The sequence below is a fragment of the Salvelinus sp. IW2-2015 genome, linkage group LG17, assembly GCF_002910315.2.
Source record: "Salvelinus sp. IW2-2015 linkage group LG17, ASM291031v2, whole genome shotgun sequence".
Classification (NCBI taxonomy): domain Eukaryota; kingdom Metazoa; phylum Chordata; class Actinopteri; order Salmoniformes; family Salmonidae; genus Salvelinus; species Salvelinus sp. IW2-2015.
The window spans coordinates 8,459,954-8,484,568 of NC_036857.1; the positions used below are offsets into that span (position 1 = coordinate 8,459,954).

General features: G+C 43.1%; 1 protein-coding gene across 2 annotated transcripts in view; it reads left to right on the plus strand.

The window, feature by feature from the left end:
- The window catches only part of LOC111976573 (transmembrane and coiled-coil domains protein 1), a 96,654-nt gene that overhangs the window by 22,256 nt on the left and 49,783 nt on the right, over positions 1 to 24,615 (plus strand). Inside the window, exons 2-3 of one of the 2 annotated variants that reach the window (XM_024005507.2) lie at positions 1,005 to 1,052; positions 2,812 to 3,131. In XM_024005507.2, the coding sequence (XP_023861275.1) occupies positions 1,046 to 1,052; positions 2,812 to 3,131 (327 nt within the window). In that variant the 5' untranslated portion in view covers positions 1,005 to 1,045. Of the gene's footprint in view, positions 1 to 1,004; positions 1,053 to 2,811; positions 3,132 to 6,666; positions 7,619 to 24,615 lie in introns of those variants that run through there. The other variant, XM_024005509.3, reaches the window with a different exon arrangement.

Here is a 24,615-nt window from a genome sequence, read left to right on the forward strand (position 1 = left end):
CTGTCTGTCTGTCTGTCTGTCTGTCTGTCTGTCTGTCTGTCTGTCTGTCTGTCTGTCTGTCTGTCTGTCTGTCTGTGTTCATGTGCCCTGCGTTGTTGTGTATGTGTGATATAGTAGACTCTTATGACTGTGCAGCTGCTGGATAATGTATACTGAACAAAGATAAGACAGATAATTTAATTTTCATTTCTCTACCATAAGTCGCCTCCAACATCGTTTCAGAGAATTTGGCAGTACATCCAACCGGCCTCACAACTTCAGACCACCCCAGCCCAGGACCTCCACATCCAGTTTATTCATCTGCTGGATCATCTGAGTGGGTGCCGAGGAGGATTTATATCTGGAAAAAGCCCTTGGCTGAGCTTGGCTCTACCATGGCTGCGCCCTTGCCTGTGAAATCCATAGATTAGGGCCAAATTAATTTATTTCAATTGACTGATTTCCTTATATGAACTGTAACTCAGTAAAATTGTTGAAATTGTTGCATGTTGCATTTATATTTTTGTTCAGTATAGTTTGCATGTTTAACAGTCACTCCACAGAGCTCAGAATGTTCCTGACTTTGCCTTGTTTACCTACTCTCAATGCTAATAGTCACTGTGTTTGACAAGCGGCCTTCTCTTCACACCAGGGATGTGTGTCTAAGGCCATTACTGTCGCTCCTCAGCCTCAGGAATTCATGTGGGTCGGGTTTGTTTGGGTTGTTGCAGGTTAGGTGAGTTTGTATAGTGAGCCTGTGTTGCTGTGGGTTGTTGATTTTTTTGAGGAAGTCATTCTCTCCATACACCACTGTTACAGTAAGCAGAAGGATCTGTTTAGTGACGCAAAATGACCTCCTAGAGAGTCCACCAGCAGACACACATGGCACATAGCACACCCACACACAATACTTGGGTGTGATATTTGATTGTATATAGATTAAGTAGATGTTTATTAGTCTCTCTCCCTCTCTCTCTCTATTTCTTTCTCGCTTGCTCTCTCTCACACAATCTCTCTCTCTACAGGTGATCTTGGACACTGAGTCAGGCTAGGCAGCTTTGGGCTGATGTTAGGTGGGTCTTTTCACTTATTTTTCTTTTTGTTTCTTTCTCCTATCCCCTTCACCTAACTAACCCATAGCCTGTTTGTGTGTGTCTGTGGTGTTAACAGAAGTTGCCCCCTGTATCTGGCCCAGGGTCAAGTCGACAGGCAACTTCAAGCAGTGTCTGTTCCAGAACATCTTCTTCCTGTGTACTTCCTTTTGTCCGTCCCTTATTTCCACCCACCTCATAACCCATTTCCTCTCTTTCTGTGGTAGACTACTAGACGAGCATGATCTTTGAGCTGATTGGCAGATGCATTAAACCTTTTTTATTTTTTTTTATTTTTTTTCCACCTTTATTTCTACAGGTTTTTCTCATTGAGATAACATCTCTTTTCCAAGAGAGACCTGGTCCAATAGCAGCAGGGGGAACAACGTTTCAGACAAAACAACTTACGTACACTAACACAACATTAAACAAAACTATAAACACACATACAGTACAACAATTACATATTACATTAAAAACAGAAGCATCTTGACTAAAAACAGCTGGCCTAAAAACAATTACACTCTTCTATGATATATACATCGATCAAGTGTTTAAACTCCACCAACGAAACTAGATCATCACATTTTAAAATGTTCAGGAGAGAATTCCAGGACCACGGTGCTAAGTAACTAAAACTATTTCTACCATGACCTGTTCTAATTTTTGGTACTGTTAGAAGCAAATCAGAATGGGACCGTAATTGATATTTATTTACTGACCTGACTAAAAAAGAACAGAGATAAAATGGCATTTTACCCAATATGGCCTTATAAATCAGTGTATGCCAGTGTTTAAGCCTACGCAAGGTCAATGACGACCAGCCAACAGCGCTGTAGAGAACACAATGATGTGTTATGGACTCCCATTGCTCGTCGCTGAACTTTGACCTCTCCTGTCCCCCCCATCCTGTCCTGTCTGACAGAGACAGAGAGTGAACCCAAAAACGGTTACTGGCCTAACGCTCTAACCACTAGGCTACCTGCTGCCCCAAATCTAGCAAATCTAGCCTATTCAACCCTACTCTATCCTATCCTACCCTACTTTACCCTACTATACTATACACAACTCTAACCTAATCTACCCTACTATACTCTACCCTACTATACTATACTCTACTCTACTCTACTCCACCATACCCTACTCTACTCTACCCTACCCTACTCTACCATACTCTACCCAACCCTACTCTACCCTACTATACTATACTCTACCCTACTATATACTATACTCTACTCTACTCTACTCCACCCTACCCTACCCTACTCTACTCTACCCGACTCTACTCAATCTAGTTAGAACGCTTAGCAAGACAAGACGTTAATTACTGTACTCTCCTGTCCCAGTCCCACCTGTCTGACAAAGAGAGCGTAAACTATAACAACTCTCTATTCTACTCATAAGTTACCAATTCCCCTATCCTATCTCCCAACCACTCTAGTCCAGACCACCCCCAAAACAGACTCCCCTATCCCAGCCCTATTCCACTAGCTATGAGAGTGCTCTATGCGAGGGGGTAGTGAGAGGCACCCAGGGGAGTCAGGGCGTAGAGGAGGGCGAAGGACTCAGGAGCTGTTCCTCTCACTCAGACCACCACGCTCTCTCCAAAATTACACAGAATGCCCGGGAGAGCATTGGCGTCCTGGGCCAGGGTGTGAAGCAGCTGTTCCAGCAGTAACGCAGACGCGTTGTCCTGACTTTGACCCCCCCCCCCCCTCTGGTGTTCTCCTTGTTCCCCCAGCTGGTCAGGGTGCCAGCCCTGTGGGCACCATGAGGCGAGGGACCAGCCTGCAGAGCCGGCGCAGTAAGGTGGCAGGGGGGAACGGGACAGGGGCCGGAGTAGGGGGAGGAGACCGGGACCCCTCTCTGAGAGGCAGCCCCCAACCCCCCCAGCGCCGGCCTACCTACGATGCACAGCAACATTCCGGCCGCCCGCGCTCCTCCTCCACCACGGACAACACCACACCAAGTAGCCCTTCCCTTGGTTACCACCCTGGATACGCGACGCCAGGCGACGTGGTGCTATCGTCAGGATACCAGTCCACGGAGGAGACAGACAGGGTGAGTGATGTCAGCTGTCAATCATATGAGGGTCTTCTTTGGTCAGGGTTTATGGTCATGTTTTGTCTGGTAATGGATATGATACAGTCCTGTCGTACTCAGGTGGTCTGCATCATCCAACAGGCCTGCTCTTAAATATTGAGGAGAGCTTAAGCTCTGTGTTTGGAGTATGACACATGTTGTAGGTGTAATAATGTTTCTGTCCAGTAATGCTCCTGAGCAGAGGCAGTGTTAATCCAGGCTCAGGTCAGAGGTACATACACACACACACACACACACACACACATGCAAATACTTGCGCCTACTCAGATCAGTCAGAAACAGTTATTCCTGAGTCCCGGCTACCCAAAGACTGTTTTGGCACCCTTGATGGCAAAAGAGCTCTATTTTCAAGTCCTCCAACAAATGTAAACAGCTGGAGTTTGCCACGTGGATTGGAACCGGTACTATGGTCAGATGACATGAAAATAGAGCTCTTTGGCCACGCACACCAGTTGTGGGATTTGCGTCAAAAGAAATATGTAAATGCAGAAAAGAACCCCATACCTACTGTAAAATAGGTTAGTGGATCTATGATTTAATTGGCCTATTTTGATCGATTGGTCCTGGGGCCTTTGTTAAGGTCAACTGCATCATGAACTTTACCAAGTACCAGGACATTTTAGCCAAAAACCTGGTTGCCTCTGCCAGGAGGCTGAAACTTGACTGCAAGTGGATCTTCCAGCACGACAATAACCCCAAGCACTAATCAAAATCCACAAAGAAATGGTTAATTGACCACAAAATCTCTCTCTCTGGGACTTGAACCCCATTGAAAACCTGTGTGTTGAATTGAGGAGGGCAGATCATAAGCACAGACGGAGGATATCAAGGATCTGGAAAGATTCTGTATGGAGGAATGGTCTAAGATCCCCCTAATGTGTTCTTCAATCTCATAAAACATTTTAGAAAAAGGCTCAGTGCCGTGATCCTCGCAAGCTGAGCTATTGAAAGGTATTGAAAATAGGGGTGCCAATAGTTTTGACCCATATCTTTTTGAGAAAATAAATGATTACCTGTTAAAGAAAATCTGTTTCTCTGACTAATTTGTGTAAGTATAAAACAATATAATTCCCCCCCAAAAAAATTCATACAATACAGCTCAGTATTTGTATTATCTATTTTATACAGTCTTTTTTGCTCATCTTCATCAAGGGTGCCAATCATTTCGGATATGACTCTACATCTGGAGCGACCCATCTGCTTGATATACGTTATCCTAGTAAGAAAGCCAAACACCCCTCTCAGGATGTCTGAGAATGGTATGTTCAACTGTAATTGTTCTCATGTAGTCAACAGAAGCTGTCTCTTAGATCGGACCAATTTTCTGCACAGGGCTGCTCAGATTCTGTCATTTTTAACATGATATGAGACGTGTGATAATGAATTATCCCCTGGAGGAAGAACTAGTGCTGAATGTTCTAGAAACTCTGTCCATCACCATAATGTATCAAGGAGAGCTCCTGGTGTTGTAGGAGCACTGAGAATGAATGAGAATGTCTGTCATTCTGTGGGAATAGGAAATGCTTGGCATGCTACGCTAGATGTGTGTGTGTTGTCCTTCTTTTCAGTATGTCTGTATGTTCTCTGAGAGAGGGGATGCTAGTCCATCTGTTGTAAGAGATGCATTGAGATGTGGTGGATATCTGTACCAGACACTGCTATCACCTCACACACACACACACACACACACATGCACACACACAGCCTGGGGGAGAGACGGTGTGTAAGAATAGGCCTTTTGTGTCTGAAAGGACAGAGCTCTGTAACAAAGGAAGGCTGACAAAGAGGAAGTGCATACAGTATTCTCTTGCTTATCTAGCATGCTATGTTCTTTTTATACCCTCTGGTAAAGTAGCCTCTCTTGTTTTTTATTCAACCTTTATTTAACTAGGCAAGTCAGTTAAGAACAAATTATTATTTACAATGACGGCCTACACCGGCCAAACCCGGACGACGGTGGGCCAATTGTGCACCACTCTATGGGACTCCCAATCACGGCCGGTTGTGATACAGCCTCGATTCAAACCAGGGTTTCTGTAGTGACGCCTCTAGCACTGAGATGCAGTGCCTTAGACTATTGCGCCAGGTGAAAACTGTACTCATTTGTGGTCACGTAACTTTATCCAACAGATGCCTTTAGCCAGATTATTTTGGCATTCAACAACACTACTTATTGTTGACAAGACAATGGTTTAGTATGAAGATATGCAGAACCTGCTTCTCCAATAGAAATCTCTGATCACGCTTGTAGGCGACGTCATGGCAGTGTTGGCTCGCTAAACTCATGCGTAGAAACACGTCACCAGGTCCAACGGTCGTCTTGCACCTAACTGCACATGCGCAGACCATCAAATCAAAAGCACTCCTTCGATATAAAGTCGTTTTTGACAAATATGAAAACGTGTCAGTTTGTCACTTTCAGGAGGTTGGAGTAATAACATGTTCAGCTACATAAGACAATTGGCTCGAATCTACGTTGTGCCTTTAGATTTGTAGAAATCTAACAACTAAGGGATACTTATTCACTTTTCTCATTGACTTGTTAAACACCAAACCCCGGTCTGGTCTGCCGAGTCTGCTTCGCAAACGTTCCCGGCAGTCTCGCAATGTTGGGCTTCTGGGTTTAGAAACTCTGTGGTATAGCAATACTAGTATGTGAGTGGCTACTGTTTGTCCTGACTTCCACCAGATGGCGGTGTCATATCAGCTAATGGCTGTGGTCTGATGTACGGTGTTTGTGTGCGTGTGACTGGTCAGGGCTAGGTCATCCTGAGTTCCTGTCTGGAGGTTCTGAGCTGAAGCCCGCTGTTTGTTTTCACTGTAGTGTCAATTCATCTCTGTGTTGAATAAGCTACTATGTATGGTCATTTTAATAGAGACAGAATAACATTTTAATCTCCTCAAAGACCATTATTACCCTGCAGACTAGCAATTCTCTTGTGTGTTAGTTAGTGATACTGTATTGCCCTCTGTAATAGAGAGGCCACTACTGAGTAATAAATCAATATTTCTGGCTAATATCCAGCCAACCTGTGTGTTACAGTAGAGCAGGCTGGTAAGATTCCTAGACGCCTGGCTGTCATTACTGCTGAAATAGAGAGATCATTAGTCTCTCTCTCTTCACTGCTCAATGTGCATGTGTTAGTCTTCTGGTAACTCACACACACACACACACACACACACACACACACACACATGCATACACACACACACACAGAGCTGTGTCTCAACCAATGAAGCAATGTCATTCAAGTCATCTGGGCGGTTGTCATGGCAACCCTCAGGCTCACAGTGTCTGTACACCCTACTGTAGTTTCCATGGAAATGGCGAGGATGACCTTGGCAGAGTGTGCCCCCCCTGTGGTGGGAATAGGTCAGAGGTTATGCCCCCCTGTTGGGTGTTGGGTGGTGGCCCAGACAGGTTTGGTCCTGTTGAACATATTTGAATAGGCTTGAGCAGTGAAGTGTGTGTGTGTGTGTGTGTGTGTGTGTGTGTGTGTGCTTGAGATTCCACACTGCACACAATGGATCTAATAGAACCACACCCTACCCAATACTACCTCTTTCATTCTCTCTATGACCCACCATCTTTCTTCTGCCTTAACTCCCCTCTTCTCTCTAATTTTCTGTCTCATATTCCAAACCTCTCTTTCTCACTCACTCACTCTCCCTCCCTCTTTCTCCCCCCCCTCCGACTTTCATAGTCCTAGGAGATGGGTGGTACAGACAGACAGTCAGCCAGCACCTCCCCCTCCCCTTGTCCCGCAACCTTGCCTTGTCCTACAATAAATGTGACGGAGCTGAAGACAGAGTGTGTGTGTCTGTGTGTGTGTTTGCTGATCAGACTCTGTATGTGTGGGTTTTCTCTTAAGACTCTGCGTGTGTGCAAAAATAGAGTTTTATTCCTGTCTGCTCTGTAAATCCCACGTTGTGTGTGTGTGTAACTCCATGTGCTGTCAGCCATGAGGTGCGATTGTGTGTGTGTGTGTGTGTGTGTGTGTGTGGAGATAGAGAGAGAGAGAGATATGGAAACCATGCTGAGTGTGAGTAGAGGGCAGCACAGCTGAGCACTCTTTATCTCTGTCTATCTGTCCTCCCTGCCTCCCCTTCTCTCCCTCCTCACCTCCCTCTCGATTTCTTTTCTCTCTTCACTTGTGTTTGCACACTAGATGAACCAACATGGATTAGAGCAGTTTGGAACAGAGAGAAGTGTGTGTTTCTGTGTGTATTCACGTACATATAGTGTATCTTTGTGCGTGAAGTAGATTGCAGCCTGTRGGTCTGTGTGTGTGTGTGCTATGTGTGTGAGTGTACTGGCTCTGGATGTGTGTGTTACTCTTGGGAAGAACTCAGCGTGTGTGGAGTGGAGTGGACAGAGTGGATCGTCAGTCTCTCCTTCAGTCAGGATGGTGCAGAGGTTCAGTTTACGCAGACAATACTCCAAGGTAAGTCTGCTAACAGACTCCCACTCAGCTGTATAGTGACCACCTGAGCTAAACATAATACAGTACATTGACTTCATATTAGTCTGATCATTGGGGACCTGTGACATACTTCTAGTACCTGCTATCTCTGAGGTTATGGAAAAGTTGTCTCGCTCTGAGTCAATACTGTATTTCATGTGTCATGTAAAATCAAGTATTTTTCTCTATGATTCTTCAAATCAAGTGTTAGGATATTTCAAGTGCATACTTTAAAAAGGTATGTACATCTGGTGTTGCTGAATGTCTCTCTTTTTTCCATTCTAGTTCCATCTGTCTCGGTTAATCTGTCAAATGTTTTCCGACTCCTATCACTGTGTTGATGCTCTCTCCTTTTCTCTTTCTCTGTCTCTCTCTGTCTCTCTGTCTCTCTGTCTCTCTCTCTTTCTCTCTTTCTCTCTCTCTGTCTCTCTGTCTCTCTGTCTCTCTGTCTCTGTCTCTGTCTCTCTCTTTCTCGTGGACTCTTTCTCTTTCTTTTTCTCTCTCTCTTTCTCTTTCTCTCGTCTCTCTCTCTCTCTCTCTTCTCTCTCTCTCTCTCTCTCTCTCTCTCTCTCTCTCTCTCTCTCTCTTCCTTTCTCTCTCTCTCTCTCTCTCGTCTCCCCATCTCTGATCGTGTGTTGTGTCAGGTTCTATGATCCGCTACTGTATTTTTATCTGGCAGGCGACACCTCTGTCTACACCTGTTCTACATGCTTACCCACCTTACACTACCGTACACTAAGTACATTACGTACACTACAGTGCACTACACTATATAACACTACCGTAGCAGTAACACTGCGAGTTACAACTAACAGTACATTACCATGACAGTAACATACCACTACAGTATACTCAGTACATTACCGTAGCAGTACAGCTACCGTACACGACCGTTAACCTAAGACTACATGACACTACGTACACTAACAGTACACTAGCCAACACTACACTACAATCGCCCTACAGTACACTACAGTACTCATACCGTACAGTACACTACCGTCAAACTACAGTACACTACATAATGCAGTCGTAAACACTTTGTACTAAGACTCCACTAGATTGATAGAGTTTTACTTTTTTACAGAAGTATGATGTACTTGTCTTCAGGTGTTTCACGTCCGGTCAAAGAGTGAGGAGACCCAAGGCGCAGCGGATGTGAATACATTCTTACTTTAAATTAAAGGAAGATCACTGAACAACTAACAAAAACAACAAAAAAACGCTGACGCTAATACACGAGTGCGACATGAATACACATTAGACAACTACCCACCAGACAGGTGGGAAAAGGGCTTACCTACGATGGTTCTCAATCAAGAGACAACGATAGTCAAGCTGCCTCTGATTGAGACCACACCCGGCCAAACACACGAAATAACAAATCATAGAAAAAAGAACATAGAATGCCCACCCAAATCACACCCTGACCAAACCAAAATAGAGACATAAAAGCTTCTCTATGTGGTCAGGAAGGGTCGTGACAGTATGTCAGTGGAGGAAGAGCGGTTATGTAGAGTGTCTTGGCTGTGTTTAGCACAACTTCATTCGGTAAACAAGAATGGAAACGAATGTACATCTCGTGAAGTAACTTATGGACAGATATCACTATAAGGTGCGGTTCGTAAGGTCATTCTTTTATTGCACTGTCAGTTTATATGACCAGTTTCATCTATCTATTCTCTCCAGCATTAATTATTACAGATAACAATGAATTAATTCAATCTACTTGATTGCTTCCCCGGGGGTATATTGAATGTGTACATAATGTAGGAACACCTTCCTAATATTGAAGTTGTGCATACCATTTTTGCCTCAGAACCCTCATTCTTGCTAGACATGGACTCTACTAGCCACAGAGGTGTCAGAAAGTGCTTTCCACTCCGGGTCATGCACTGCCCCATGTTTGACTCCAATGCTTCCACAGTGTGTCAAATTGCTGGAAATGTCCTTTGGGTGGTGGTCCATTCTTGATACACAGGAAACGTTGAGCGTGAAAAACCCATGCTAGTTGCAGTTCAAATCAAATCAAATCAAATCAAGTTTATTTTATATACCCTTCGTAACATAGCTCATATCTCGAAGTGGCTGTACAGACACCCAGCCTAAAACCCCAAACAGCAAGCAATGCAGGTGTATGAATGAAGCACGGTGGCTAGGAAAGTTAATCCCTAGAAAGGCCAAAACCTAGGAAGAAACTCTAGAGAGGAACCAGGCTATGAGGGAGTCGGCCAGTCCTCTTCTGGTCTTGTGCTGGGTGGAGATTATAAACAGCACTATGCCAAGATTGTTCAAATGTTATAAGTGACAAGCATGGTCAAATAATAATCATGATAATTTTTCAGTTGGCTTTCATAGCCGATCATTAAGAGTTGAAATAGCAGGTCTGGGACAGGTGGCGGTTCCATAACCGCAGGCAGAACAGTTGAAACTGGAATTAGCAGCAAGGCCAGGTGGACTGGGGACAGCAAGGGTCCATCCAGCCCGGTAGTCCTGACGTATGGTCTAGGGCTTCAGGTCCTCCGAGAGAGAGAAGAGAGAGAGAAGGAGAGAATTAGAGAGAGCCAAGAGTTTTCAAAAAATGTTCATAAATGACAAGCATGGTCAAATAATAATCAGGAATAATGTCAGTTGGCTTTTCATAGCCGATCATTAAGAATTGAAAAGCAGGTCTGGCCAGGTAGGGGTTCCATAACCGCAGGCAGAACAGTTGAAACTGGAATAGCAGCAGGGCCAGGCGGACTGGGGACAGCAAGGAGTCATCATGCCCGGTAGTCCTGACGTATGGTCCTAGGGCTCCGGTCCTCCGAGAGAGAGAAAGAAAGAGAGAAGGAGAGAATTAGAGAGAGCCAAGATTTTCAAAATGTTCATAAATGACAAGCATGGTCAAATAATAATCAGGAATAAAAGGTCAGTTGGCTTTTTCATAGCGCGATCATAAGAGTTGAACAGGTAGGGGTTCCATAACAGCAGGCAGAACAGTTGAAACGGAACAGCAGCAAGGCAGGTGGACTGGGACAGCAAGAGTCATCATGCCCGGTTTGCCGTGACGTATGGTCTAGGGCTCAGGTTCTCAGAGAGAGAGAAAGAAAGAAGAGAACGAGAGAATTAGAGAGAGCATACTTAAATTCACACAGGACACTGGATAAGATAGGAGAAGTACTCCAGGTATAACCAACTGACCCAAGCCCCCCGACACATAAACTACTGCAGCATAAATACTGGAGGCTGAGACAGGAGGGGTCAGGAGACACTGTGGCCCCTATCGAAGATACCTCCGGACAGGGCCAAACAGGAAGGACACACTCAAACAGTTCTTGACACACTCAAACCGGTGTACCTGGCACCTACTACCATAACCCGTTCAAAGGCTCTTAAATCTTTTGTCTTTCCCATTGACCCTCTGAATGGCACACATACAAAAATCATGTCTCAATTGTCTCAAGGCTTAAAAATCATTCTTTGGTGACATCAATAAGGGATCATAGCTTTCACCTGGGTGATTCTCATGAAGCCAGTTTTAAACATGTCTGTAGCAAATTGAGTTACACAACTGTGATGCATATGTCAACTATCAGGACTAAGGAAACATGTCTTATTTCAAATTCATTTGACATTTTCGCCAGAATTTTGTACATTTTCACCCTAAAGTCTCATTACCGAAATGCGTCCGGATTAAATTATCGCCTCATTTTATAAAATTGTACTTTAGAAAAACCTAAGTTATTTGAATAAATGATGTGTTGCTGTAGTTTGTCCAAAGTTTATAAAAATGGTATACCAGTTGAATTTTACATTAAACTATAATATTTATTATGAACAAACACACAGTGTCTGTGAACATGCGTCTCATTACCGTAACACTTTTTCAAGTTCCTGTAAAAACGCCAATCAGTTTTTACATAAAGTTTTATTCACCCATGATGCATCACCTAGAGGACTAGTAGATGTTAATTTATTTGCTTATATTCCTTCAGAATGAGGTTCTTATTCTCAAACACCACCTTTATCCCACTTGGCCTTCTCATTTCCGTAACGTCTAAAAAGCTCAAATTGGGGAAAAGTCTGATTTTAATTTTATAATAATTTTATAGTTTAATTTGAAATATTTTTACTTTCAGTGTTATGTTTAACTCAGGCCTTTTCATTGGGGGAGCAATGTTAAAAAATATTAGACTGATTTGTTTATACATTTTTGGGGACTGTTAAGGTAATGAGAATTTTGTGGAAATGGTTGTAAAATGCAAATATTCGGATTCAAAAAACATAATAATTATTATGAAGTAGAGATCCTAATCTCAGTGATATAAGAGGACATTTCCATGAAAAATGAGACTTGAAAATGTTTGGGTCAAATGGCAGATTCGTGAGAATGACCCACCTGAATTCACCTGGTCAGTCTATGTCATGGAAAGAGCAGGTGTTCCCTAATGTTTTGTAGACTCAGTATATATTAATGCACGTTTAGTGTATTGTCTGCTGCCTTCCACAGGTCCTGCATGTTGTTTATCTTATCCTCTGTCTTAAAGTGCCATAATGCAGGACAACTGCAAGTGAAGTTAAAGGTATGACTGTTGTACAATATGTACTGGGTAGGTAGTGTGTTGCTGGTGTGTTGTATAGTGTGTACTGGGTAGGTAGTGTGTTGCTGGTGTGTTGTACAGTAGGTACTGGGTAGGCAGTGTGTTGCTGGTGTGTTGTATAGTGTGTACTGGGTATGTAGTGTGTTGCTGGTGTGTTGTATAGTGTGTACTGGGTATGTCGTGTGTTGCTGGTGTGTTGTAAATAGTTGTACTGGGTAGGTAGTGTGTTGCTGGTGTGTTGTCTAGTGTGTACTGGGTAGGCAGTGTGTTTGCTGGTGTGTTGTATGTAGGGTACTGGGTATGCAAGTGTGTTGGCTGGTGTGTTGTTAGTGTGGTACTGGGTAGGCAAGTGGTTTGTCTGGTGTGTGTTATAGTGGTCAATGGAGTGATGTATGTGTTGGCTGGTGTGGTTGGTATAGTTGGTATGGGTAGGCAGTGTGTTGCTGGGTGTGATTACAGACTGTGAATCTTGGCTGCGCTAGTGTGTTGGTGCTAGTATTAGCTGTGTAGAAGCGTCCTGTAATGTGGCCTCGGTGCTGTGGGAGTTAAGGTGTCCACTACTGAATATCAACTGATTGATGATTTCTATATTGCATTCTCTAGCTGTGTGCTCGGCACACACAACCTGCACACGTTAATAATGCCAGCCCAGGCTGTGATCCTATCTCCTGAGGGTGTCGAGAGAGAGGTTGGGAATTGCAAAAAACACATTTCAATTCACACATGCGTAACTTGTACATTGTTGAAATAGAGAAATATAAGCACACACACACAATTGTCTAGCAGATGGCCTGCAGGCAGCTGAGGATTCCACATTGATGGAGTGGAGGGGTCTGGTCTTCTCTCTCACTTGAGCTGCTTGGGGAGAGAAGGATGGGTAGGGGTAGTGAGATGGAGGGAAGGGGAGGAGGGAAAGGGGATGGGTAGGGGTAGTGAGATGGGAGGGAAGGTGAGGAGGGAAAGAGGGATGGTAGGTGGGTAGGGGTAGTGAGATGGAGGGAAGGGAGGAGGGGAGGGAGGGTTAGGGCAGAGCGGTTTTTTCAGGTTTGTAAGGAAAATGGGTCGCTTTGGGGGGGTTCGATGTATTATTGAGTGGGAGATGAAAAGGCAGTCTTACCTCGAGGGTGATCTCCTTGGCAGCTGTGTGTGTGTGTGTGTGTGTGTGTGTGCTGTGGTTAGAGTCGGGTGGGGGGGGGGGGGGGGGCGGGTTAAAGCCCTCCTCAGGCCGTTTCTGCAGACGTCTGCTCATCTCGCCCCTCGGAAAGGGCAGGAGTATGGGAAATATTATTGGAGGGGTTAGGAACCCAACCCTCCGTCCTCTCCTGCCCCTTTAGGCCACCTGTCCACCTGCTACTCTATCCTCAACCACTGTGTTATTCTACTCTGTTATTTATCATTAACCACAGTTCCATCCACAGTTTATAAAGTAGTCATACCGTATTTTAAAAAATCACGACAGCTGTAATGGAAACAAGACGTTTGGGTAAATTTTAATAAATGCCAACAGATAATTTGTATGTTGGTCATTTTGTGTCTGTAAAGTTAATTACGCGACAAATGCTGGTGGAAACGCTTTTATGCTCAAGTATTGATAAAATAACCATCATATTGAAGTGAACTTGGAGTCACGCGATGATATGGTGTGTRGTCCTCCCACTACGATTTGGGAAACCATGCAGTTTATTAGGCTACAGATTAAATAATTTATGATGAACTTCACAGGGTGGTGAATATGCACGGTGATAAGCTTGATGCTCCTTTCCAATAAATATATACTAATTCTGGTGACATGATGATCGATGCTTGACTACCGTCTGACAAATAAAATATTATCTTATTCATAACAATCTCATAATGTAGACTAGTCTTCCCATCCAGCCTACCTGCCCTGTATCGGCCAGCTGTTGGTTAGAGCGCACGTACCAAGACCTGATAAGCACATCTGCTATTTAACACAACAGTTTGTGACAAAACCATCTGTAGAGTTGAAAATGTCATGGAAAAAACATTGAACTTTAGATTTTTATTCGGTACATGAAAACGAAAGCAAAAAAGTACATTTTGTGTGCACTACAGTATGTCATCACGCTCTGATTTTTTATCCACAACCAGTCAGTTTGGTGGAAACAACACTGGTGGGAAAATATGCAGATTTTCTTTATGCAGATTTTAGAATATTTGCATGAAAATCTGTTGCCAATTGGATGAAACCTTAGCTATTGTCTCTGTGAGAACATACACTAGAATAGGCATACATAAATGTATGCAGTATTATTTAAAATAGCAGCTTTAGTACCATTCAATCATGTCCAGGAGTAATAAACACCTCATATCTAGGAGTAATAAGGTCCAGCTATAATCTACTTCAGCTCATCCCAACTGCACACACACAGCCACTGCCCTCTTTCTAAAAGCCTGTAGATGCTGGTTACATAAACAAGAGTTTGTTCTCTCTGCTTACCTACATTATTATTCAAAAGAGAGAACCTGATGTCCATAACTACAGGCCTCCTGGTCCGGTGCTTAGTATTGTTTAGGAGAGATGTTTGGAACTGGTCATGGAGAGCCACAGTGTGCATAGGCTTTTGTTCTAGCCGAGTTCTAACACACCTGATTCAGCTGAGCAATGTACTACCTGTATAGCACCACGCACTTGATTAGCTAGAGCAGGTGTGTTAGTGCAGCCTGCACACTCCACACCCAGTCCTGCAGCTCTGGAGGACCAGGAGTGAACAACAGTGCCCTTCAGTGCTACTGGCATTGTTTACCTTATCTACTGTTTATGAAAGGCAAACACACGCACACTCATCAAACATCAGATCCGATTGAGTTTCAGCAGAGACAGACATGAGAACAAGTGTGTGGTTTGCAGAACATGTGACCTGTTGTCACGTCCTGACCTTAGAGAGACGTTTTATTTCTCTATTTGGTGAGGTCAGGATGTGATGTGGGGTGGGCATTCTATGTTTTGTATTTCTTTGTGTTTGGCCGAGTGTGGTTCCCAATCAGAGGCAGCTGTCTATCGTTGTCTCTGATTGGGAATCATACTTTTTCCCACCTATGTTGTGGGATCTTGTTTTTGTACAGCTCTTGTAGCCTACGGAACGGTACGTTCGTTTTGGTTTCACTTTGTTATTTTGTTGCTGGTTCTCATTTAAATAAATATGATGACCACAAATTAAGCTGTGCCTTGGTCTCCTTCAAACAACGGACGTTACACCTGTGCTAAGGAAATGATGTAATCCAGTGTTGTGTTGTTTCTGTAAAACTGCAGTGTGTGTATGATTGTTTTTGCAGATCTTGATAAATAAAGGCTAGATAAAGGTTAAATATATATATTTTTTAAGTATGTCTGTTCATACATTTCTGATGTGACCACTGTCAGTGTCCCACACTGCATTATTTGTAATAAGCAATGGTTAGTTGACGTTACACCTTCCTCTCCGAGCCACAGTGTTTACAGTTAAAGGGATATGAGTTCTGTAGTGTAGGGCTGATCATACAGTAGGCCATGTGGTTTTGTGGTTTGTTGGTTTTGCTGAGCCTAGATTCTTCTCATCAGAGAAAGAGTAAGCTACACTTTGTCCTTATCTGGGTTCATGCCTGCTCTCCTGCCTCCCTCTTTTCCTCTCCCCTTGCTCTCAGGCATTTTCTTTACTTGTCCTCTCTTCTCTCCCTTCTTCTGCCCTCTTCTCCTTCCCTTGTTCTTTCTTTTATTCTCAAACAGACCTCTCTCGCTCTCTCTTTCTCTCTCTCTCTCAGAGCACTGTACAACTATTCTGCTGAAAGTGTAAATATTTCCTGCCTGCTTTTAGCCCGTGGGCTGCTGATCTACTGAGTTGGCAGTGTGTGCGTGCATGCGTATGTTCTGCCTGATCTTAGACTGACCATTGTGTGTGTGAGAGTGTGCTTTAGATTTTGATCAGGGGTATACAGTCTCTATGTTGGTTTTATGATAGCTCTTTGTTCCCTTTGTGAGTGGTTATTGATAATTTAAAAATGTTAAACCACTGGTATTGATGTTGGATTAAGAATGTTAACCTGTTCTTCTCTCTTTGGTCCTCCTGGTGTGTGTGTGTGTGTGTGTGTGTGTGTGTGTGTGTGTGTGTGTGTGTGTGTGTGTGTGTGTGTGTGTGTGTGTGTGTGTGTGTGTGTGTGTGTGTGTGTGTGTGTGTGTGTGTGTGTGTGTGTGTGTGTGTGTGTGTGTGTGTGTGTGTGTGTGTGTGTGTGTGTGTGTGTGTGTGTGTGTGTGTGTGTGTGTGTGTGTGTGTGTACATGGAACAATAACAATGGCATAGAGGACATGTGCAGCGTGGTTGGTCTGTCAGACACTGTCTGTCATTTTATGGCAGGCAGCAATGTAGTGCACTGCCAACCCACAGCTCTCTGCGTCCTCCCCCAACAGGACGGGTAGCCTATTCTCATCAGAGAGATCTTTGAAACCTTGAATAAGCGTTTCAAATTTGGTGAAATTACACTCTCTAATTTTATACTTTTTACATTTAGTCAGGAAATGCAGCTCTGTCTCAGGTTCTGCTATGGTGCAGTGATTATACAGCCTTTCCTCTACAGGGAGCCAGGTTTTCCTGTTTCTACCCTTCTCAATGGCAAGGCTGTTCTCACTGAGCCTGTATGGTTTTTCTAAGGTTTTGATCAGTAACCATGGTCAAATAGTTAGCCACGGTGTACTGTCAATTTATGGCCAGATAGCACTGCATTTTGCTTTGTGCTTGTGTTTCCCAATAGGTAATGTAGTTTTGTTTTGACTGTGTTGTAATTTGGTTTGTTCTGATTGATTGGATGTTCTGGTCCTGAAGCTTGGTGTGTTAGTTAAACAGGTTTGTGAACTGAGCCCCAGGACCAGCTGTCACCCGCTGTCCTGCTCCAGCGCTCGACTTCGCCGGTCTACTAACCACCGGTCCTGGCAACCCACATCTAGCAACCATCATTGCGCACACCTGGACTTCATCATCACCCTGATTACACTCCCTTTATTTAGCCCTCAGTAGCCTCATTCTTCAGACGGTATTGGTTTTGTTTACGTTCAGTACGCGTATACATTACACCAGCTGGATGAGGGTTCTCTTTTCTTTGCTCAGCTCTTGGCATTGCAGGGCTTGATAGTGATATGATAAGGGGTCACTGTATTTGAGATGTTTCTAAAACTTAATTGTTCTTTTTTGAGTTTTTATTATTGGATATCGGCCTAATTCTGCCCTGTAGCATTGTTTGTAGTTTTCCTCTGTACATGTAGGAGAATCTTACAGAACTCTGCATGGAGGGTTTCAACGGGGTGTTTGTCCTATTGGGTGAAATCTTGTTTTGTGGACCCCACACCTCGCTGCCATGAACTGCAATTTGTTCAATGACACATTCAATTAGTTTTAGCCAAATTATTAGCTATTTCAATTTGAATTTGTTTTTTAATGGCATAGAATGCCCTCCATGCTTTCTCTCTCAGTTCATTCATTGCCTCATTTAGGTGTCCAGTTGAGCTTATTTTTAAACCTAAGGAATTGGAGTGTGTGCAGTACTTCCCTGAGATCTTGATCTTCTCTGGAAAATCATTATTTTGGGGATTTACTGCCAGGGCCCAGGCTCAGCTGTAGGCCATAGGCCATTTGCTGTGGGTGACAGCAGGCACAGGTCGAAGGCCCCCACTTTTTCCAAATTTTGTTACGTTACAGCCTTATTCTAAAATGGATTAAAAAATAAAAAAAATCCTAATCAATCTACACACAATGCCCAATAGTGACAAAATGAAAACAGGTTTTTATACATTTTTGCAAATTTATAAAAAATAGAAAACAGAAATATTAACGTAAGTATTCAGCCATTTTGCTATGAGACTCGAAATTGAGCTCAGGTGCATCCTGTTTCCATTGATCATCCTTGAGATGTTTCTGCAACCTGATTGGAGTCCACCTGTGGTAAATTCAATTGATTGGACATGATTTGGAAAGGCACACACCTGTCTATATAAGGTCCCATAGTTGACAGTGCATGTCAGAGCAAAAATAACCCAATGGTCACTCTGACAGAGCTCCAGAGTTCCTCTGTGGAGATGGGAGAACCTTCCAGCAGGACAACCATCTGTGCAGCACTCCAGCAATCAGGCCTATATGGTAGAGTGGCTAGACGGAAGCCACTCCTCAGTAAAAGGCACATGACAAAAGCCACCTAAAGGACTCTGAGATCATGAGAAACAAGATTCTCTGGTCTGATGTAACCAAGTTTGAACTCTTTGGCCTGAATGTCGAGTGTCACGTCTGGAGAAATCTTGGCACCACTCATCACCTGGCCTATACCATCCCTTCTGGGAATCATGGTGGTGGCAGCGTCATGCTGTGGGGATGTTTTTCAGCGGCAGGGACTGGGAGACTAGTCAGGATCGAGGGAAAGATGAACGGAGCAAAGTACAGAGAGATCATTGATGAAAACCTGCTCCAGAGCGCTCAAACTGGGGCGAAGGTTCACCTTCCAAGAGGACAACGACCCTAAGCACACAGCCAAGACAATGCAGGAGTGGCTTCGGGACAAGTCTCTGAATGTTCTTGAGTGGCCCAGCCAGAGCCCGGACTTGACCCCGATCGAACATCTCTGGAGAGAACTGAAAATAGCTGTACTAACCTGACAGAGCTTGAGAGGATCTGCAGAGAAGAAAGGGAGAAACTCCCCAAATACAGGTGTATCTAGCTTGTAGTGTCATACTCAAGAACTCGAGGCTGTAATCGCTGCCAAAAATGCTTTAACAAAGTACTGAGTAAAGGGTCTGAATACTTATGTAAATGTGATATTTCAGTAGTTTTTTTATTTATTATAAATTTGCAAAGAGTTCTAAAAAGCGGTCTTTGCTCTGTCATTATGGGGTATTGTGTTTATATTGATGAGGGAATCCATTTTGGAATAAGGCTGTAATGTTAGAAAATTTGGGAAAAGTGAAGGGGTCTGAATACTTTTCGAATGTCATATGTTTTACCCCCTACATCACTTTCAATAACTTTGTAGAACAGTCCTGTATGCCAAATCAAATTATTTTTGGAAGTCAATAAAGCAAGCGTATATTTTGCTATTATTTTGGTTGACATGTTTATCTATCAGGGTGTAAATATGATCTGTCTTGCGATGTTTTGAAATAAATCCAATGTAGCTTTTACTCAAGACATTGTGCTTATTAAGGAAGTGTATAACTCTTACATTTATAATACTACAGGGAACCTTCTCCAGGTTAATATTCACACAAATGCCTGTGTTATTGTCCGGGTCAAATTTGTCTCCGTTCTTAAAGATTGGGGTTATGAGTCCTTGATTTCAGATATCATGAAAATAACCTACACTCAGGATGAAATTAAACCGTTTTAATATAGCCAATTGAAATGTTCTAATCAATTAAACTTGTCATGAATTTGGCGTTGTTCTGCGTTTGCATCAATTTGAACGTTGTTGTACATTGTTTTGAAATGGGTTGTCCTTATGTCACCATTTTGCATCGCTAATTCCTCTAGAATTAGAATTTGTTTCTGTTTATGGACTCCTCAATTAGTGTCAGCTGCTTGCTGTTGTACTGTGCCATTATTTGCGTCTCTGTGCTTTTGGTTTGATATTGTTCTAAGTTTTTTCCTTTTTACAATCTGCATCAAACCAGTTGTCATCTGTCTTTTTTGGTTGGTTTCCTATCAATTCCAGTTGTGCTTCTATTGTCGTTTGCTTGAATATATTGTTGATGTTTTTTACTGCTAGATTGATGCTTTCTTTAATGTGAATGGATGTGGTATGCAGAAAGTAATCTAAGAGTGTTTGTATTTATTGGTTACTGGTTGCTTTCTGGTATTCTTCTGTGCTGTTTTGGGCCCATCTGTATACATTTCTGATTTTGTACAGCTTACTGGGCTGTGAATGTGTGGTTTCCATATCTGTTCTTTTGAGGAACAAGGTAATTTGGCTGTGATCAGACAGAGGTGTTAGTGGCTTGATGGTGAATGAGCTGAGAGAATGGGTCAATGTCTGTAATCATATAGTCTACTGTGATGTGTCCAAGAGGTGAACAATAGGTGAATCTCCCAAAGAATCCCCCCATAACCTACCATTGAAATAGTACAGACCCAGGCTTCGACTGARCTGAAATAGATCCCTTCCATTTTTGTTGATGGTGCTGTCTCTGTTGTTTCATGGGGGAGATTAAGACAGTTAGAAACAGTAATGCTCTCTATTTCTCTCTCTGTCACAACTGTCTTTCCTAGAACTCTCTCTACTTTACTCTTTGCTCCCTCTTTCTCTTCCTGTCTTTCCATTTTCCTTCTGGTCCGTGGCTCAGACAGTGGGGCTGATTGCCCGGCTCCATCGTAACGGAGGGATGTTCAACAAGAATTGACTCGGCTGAATGCTCACAGGTTCCCACCTCTGACATCACACCAGGCACCCATCTCAGAGAAAAACTAACGGAGAGAAAGGTAGAGAGGGAGAGAGAGAGGGAGAGAAAGGGAGAGAGAGAGGGAGAGAAAGGGAGAGAGGAAAAGGGAGAGAGGAGAGAAAGGGAGAGAGAGAGAAAGGGAGAGAGGAAGAGAAAGGAGAGAGAGAAGGGGAAGAGAAAGGGAGAGAGAGAGGGAGAGAGAAGAGAGAGAGAGAAGGGGGAGAGAGGGAGAGAAAGAGGAGAGAAAGGGAGAAGAGAAAGGGAAAGAGAGAAAGGAAGAGAGGGGAGAGAGAGGGAGATAGAGAGAGGGAGAGAGGGAGGAGAGAGAAAGTGAGAGAGAGGGGGAGAAAGGGGAGAGGAGAGAGGAGAGAAATACGGGAGCGAGAGAAGGAGAGAAAGGGAGCGAGAGGGAGGAGAGAGAGAGAGAGGGAGAGAAAGGAGAGAGAGAGGAGAGAAAGGGAGAGACCGGTGGATTTCTGTTTTGGTTTTGATCATTGATTCAGTTGTCACTTTATTTTAGTGAGTTTACAAAGATAGGAACAGCACTCTCAGCTTCTATTCCACTAGGGTTGAAATAGGAACAGCACTCTCAGCTTTCTATTCCACTAGCTTGAAATAGGAACAGCACTCTAGCTTTCTATTCCACTAGGCTTGAAATAGGAACAGCACTCTCAGCTTTCTATTCTACTAGGCTGAAATAGGAACAGCACTCTCAGCTTTCTATTCCACTAGGCTTGAAATAGGAACAGCACTCTCAGCTTTCTATTCACTAGGCTTGAAATAGGAACAGCACTCTCAGCTTTCTATTCCACTAGGCTTGAAATAGGAACAGCACTCTCAGCTTTCTATTCCACTAGGCTTGAAATAGGAACAGCACTCTCAGCTTTCTATTCCACTAGGCTTGAAATAGAACAGCACTCTCAGCTTTCTATTCCACTAGGCTTGAAATAGGAACAGCACTCTCAGCTTTCTATTCCACTAGGCTTGAAATAGGAACTAGCCTCTCAGCTTATGTCCCTAGGCTTGAAATAGCAGCGCTAAGAGTTATTGTCATACTTGCTCTCAGAAACAGGAGGCTGGTGAGGGGAGAGGTCTCAAATAAATGATGAATGGAATATGATGAAACACATGGAAACCACTTGTTTGATGTGTTTCATACCATTCCAGCCATTCCTACAGTATGACTTGTCCTCCCCAATGAAGGTGCCACCAGCCACCTGTGCTGGTTAGGAAGATGTTTTGAGTGTGTTGTGTGCTCTCTGGTGCTCCAGATATGAGTAAATCTTGTAGACTGTTTTATATGTGTGTGTGATGTTGTGTGTGCGCGTACGTGCATGTGCGTCATCTGTTCTCCGTGGGTAAAAGACACTTTTGTTTCCTGTGGTGGAGGTGCAGATGAGCGGAAGTTTCACATCAGTGTTAGTCAGGTTCGTTCCATTGTATTTCAGCAAACCATGACAACCACCATCTCAGATTGTTCTGAAATTATTTTCTGTAGTTAGAAACAGATAAGATTAGCATTCATGCATCCTTATTGTTGATATCTGAGAAAAGTACTGATGCACCCAAATTTACCATTTTAATTTTACAGGATTCATATAATATGCCAATACATATACTTCCTAACATCCGATTTGGACCAAACGTTTTTCTTAATATGAGTTAGACATGAAGAATCCAAAGAGAATGGTCAAAAGCCACCTATGGACCCCCACCCCCCCCACCCCCACCCCCACACCCCACACCCAATTCTCACCAACAATGAGTATCATAGTATCAGTTTTCTATTGTCTGGGGTCCATAGGTGCCTTTCTGGTGGTCTTTTGACCACCTTCTTTAGATTCCTTTTGGATTCCTCATGTCTAACAAGCTGCGCTTGGAGTATTGTTTCTTCGTCATATGTTAATGTATTCTCTGACTTTGGTGATGTTTTTTTTACCCTGTTCAGATATAATAAGTCATTGAAGTTGTTAGGTTGATGTCCATCTTACATCCTGATATTACTAGGTTCTGACCGCTCGTTTGTGGGTGGGGGGTCCGTTGGGTGGCTTTTGACAATTTTGGGGGATTCCTAACTCATTGTTAGAAAAAGTTTGATCCAAATCAGATGTTAGGTACTATATTTATTGATTATCATATGAATCCTATAAATTAAGATGGCCAATGGGTGCAATCAATAAGCTTTAATTTCTCAGAGATCAACTAATCTTTAAACAAATATATATGTTCATCATATTTCACACGAACACAAGACTGAGCTGCATGCAGCAGCAGAGGATATACTTGTAAGCTGTAATCTTCTCTCTCTCTGTCTTTCTGTCTCTCTGTCTCTCTCTCTCTCTCTCTACCGCTGTCTCTCGCTTTTTTTCTCTCTATCTGTTTATCCTCTACCTCTGTCTGCTCTGTTTCTCTCTCTCTTCTCTTTCTCTCTCTCTCTATTCTTTCTCTTCTTCTCCCTACCTCTGTCCTCTCTCTCTGTCTTTCTGCTTCTCTCTCTCTGTCTTTCGTCTCTATAGTTCTGTTTTGTTCTCTCTCTCTGTTTCTCTCTCTCTCTCTCTGTTTCTCTCTATCTGTCTTTCTCTCTCTCTCTCTGTCTTTCTGTCTCTCCCTGTCACGCCCTGGCCTTAGTTATCTTTGTTTTCTGTATTATTTTAGTTAGGTCAGGGTGTGACATGGGGGATGTTTGTGTGTATTTGTCTCGTCTAGGGTGGTTGTATTGTATAGGGGGGTTTGTAGAGTGTATGGGGTTGTGTTCAGTGTAGGTGTTTAGGAAAGTCTATGGTTGCCTGGTTTGGTTCTCAATCAGAGACAGCTGTTTATTGTTGTCTCTGATTGGGAGCCATATTTAAGGCAGCCATRGGCATTAGGCTGTTGTGGGTAATTGTCTATGTCTATGTTGCATGTTAGCACTTAGTCTGTATAGCTTCACGTTCGTCAGTTTGTTGTTTTGTTAGTTTGTATAAGTATTTGTTTCGTCTTCATTTTATTAAAGAAGATGTATAATTATCACGCTGCGCCTTGGTCCACTCTTTCACCTCAAGACGATCGTGACACTCTCTCTCTCTCTGTTTCTCTCTATCTGTTTTTCTCTCTCTCTCTATTTCTGTCAATTGAATTGAATTAAATTTGCTTTATTGGCTTGACGTTTATTATTATTTAACCTTTATTTAACAAGGCAAGTCAGTTAAGAACAGATTATTATTTACAATGACAGCCTACCAAAAGGCAAAAGACCTCCTGCGGGGACGGGGGCTGGGATTTAAAATAAATACAAAAAAAACAAATATAGGACAAAACACACATCACGACAAGAGAGAGACAACAGAACTCTACATAAAGAGAGACCTAAGGCAACAACATAGCAAGGCAGCAACACATGACAACACAACATGGTAGCAACACAACATGGTAGCAGCACAAAACATGGTACAAACATTGTTGGGCACAGACAACAGCACAAAGGGCAAGAAGGTAGAGACAACAATACATCATGCAAAGCAGCCACAACTGTCAGTAAGTGTCCACGTTTGAGTCTTTGAATGAAGAGATTGAGATGAAACTGTCCAGTTTGAGTGTTTGTTGCAGCTCGTTCCAGATGCCAGCTGCAGCAAACTGAAAAGACAAGCGACCCAGGGATGTGTGTGCTTTGGGGACCTTTAACAGAATGTGACTGGCAGAACGGATATTGTATGTGGAGGATGAGGGCTGCAGTAGATATCTCAGATAGGGGGGAGTGGGGCCTAAGAGGGTTTTATAAATAAGCATCAACCAGTGGGTCTTGCAATGGGTATACAAAGATTACCAGTTTACAGAGGAGTATAGAGTGCAGTGATGTGTCCTATAAGGAGCATTGGTGGCAAATCTGATGGCCGAATGGTAAAGAACATCTCGTCGCTCGAGAACACCCTTACCTGCTGATCTATAAAATACTTATTTTCCACCATAATTTGCAAATAAATTCATAAAAAATCCTACAATGTGATTTT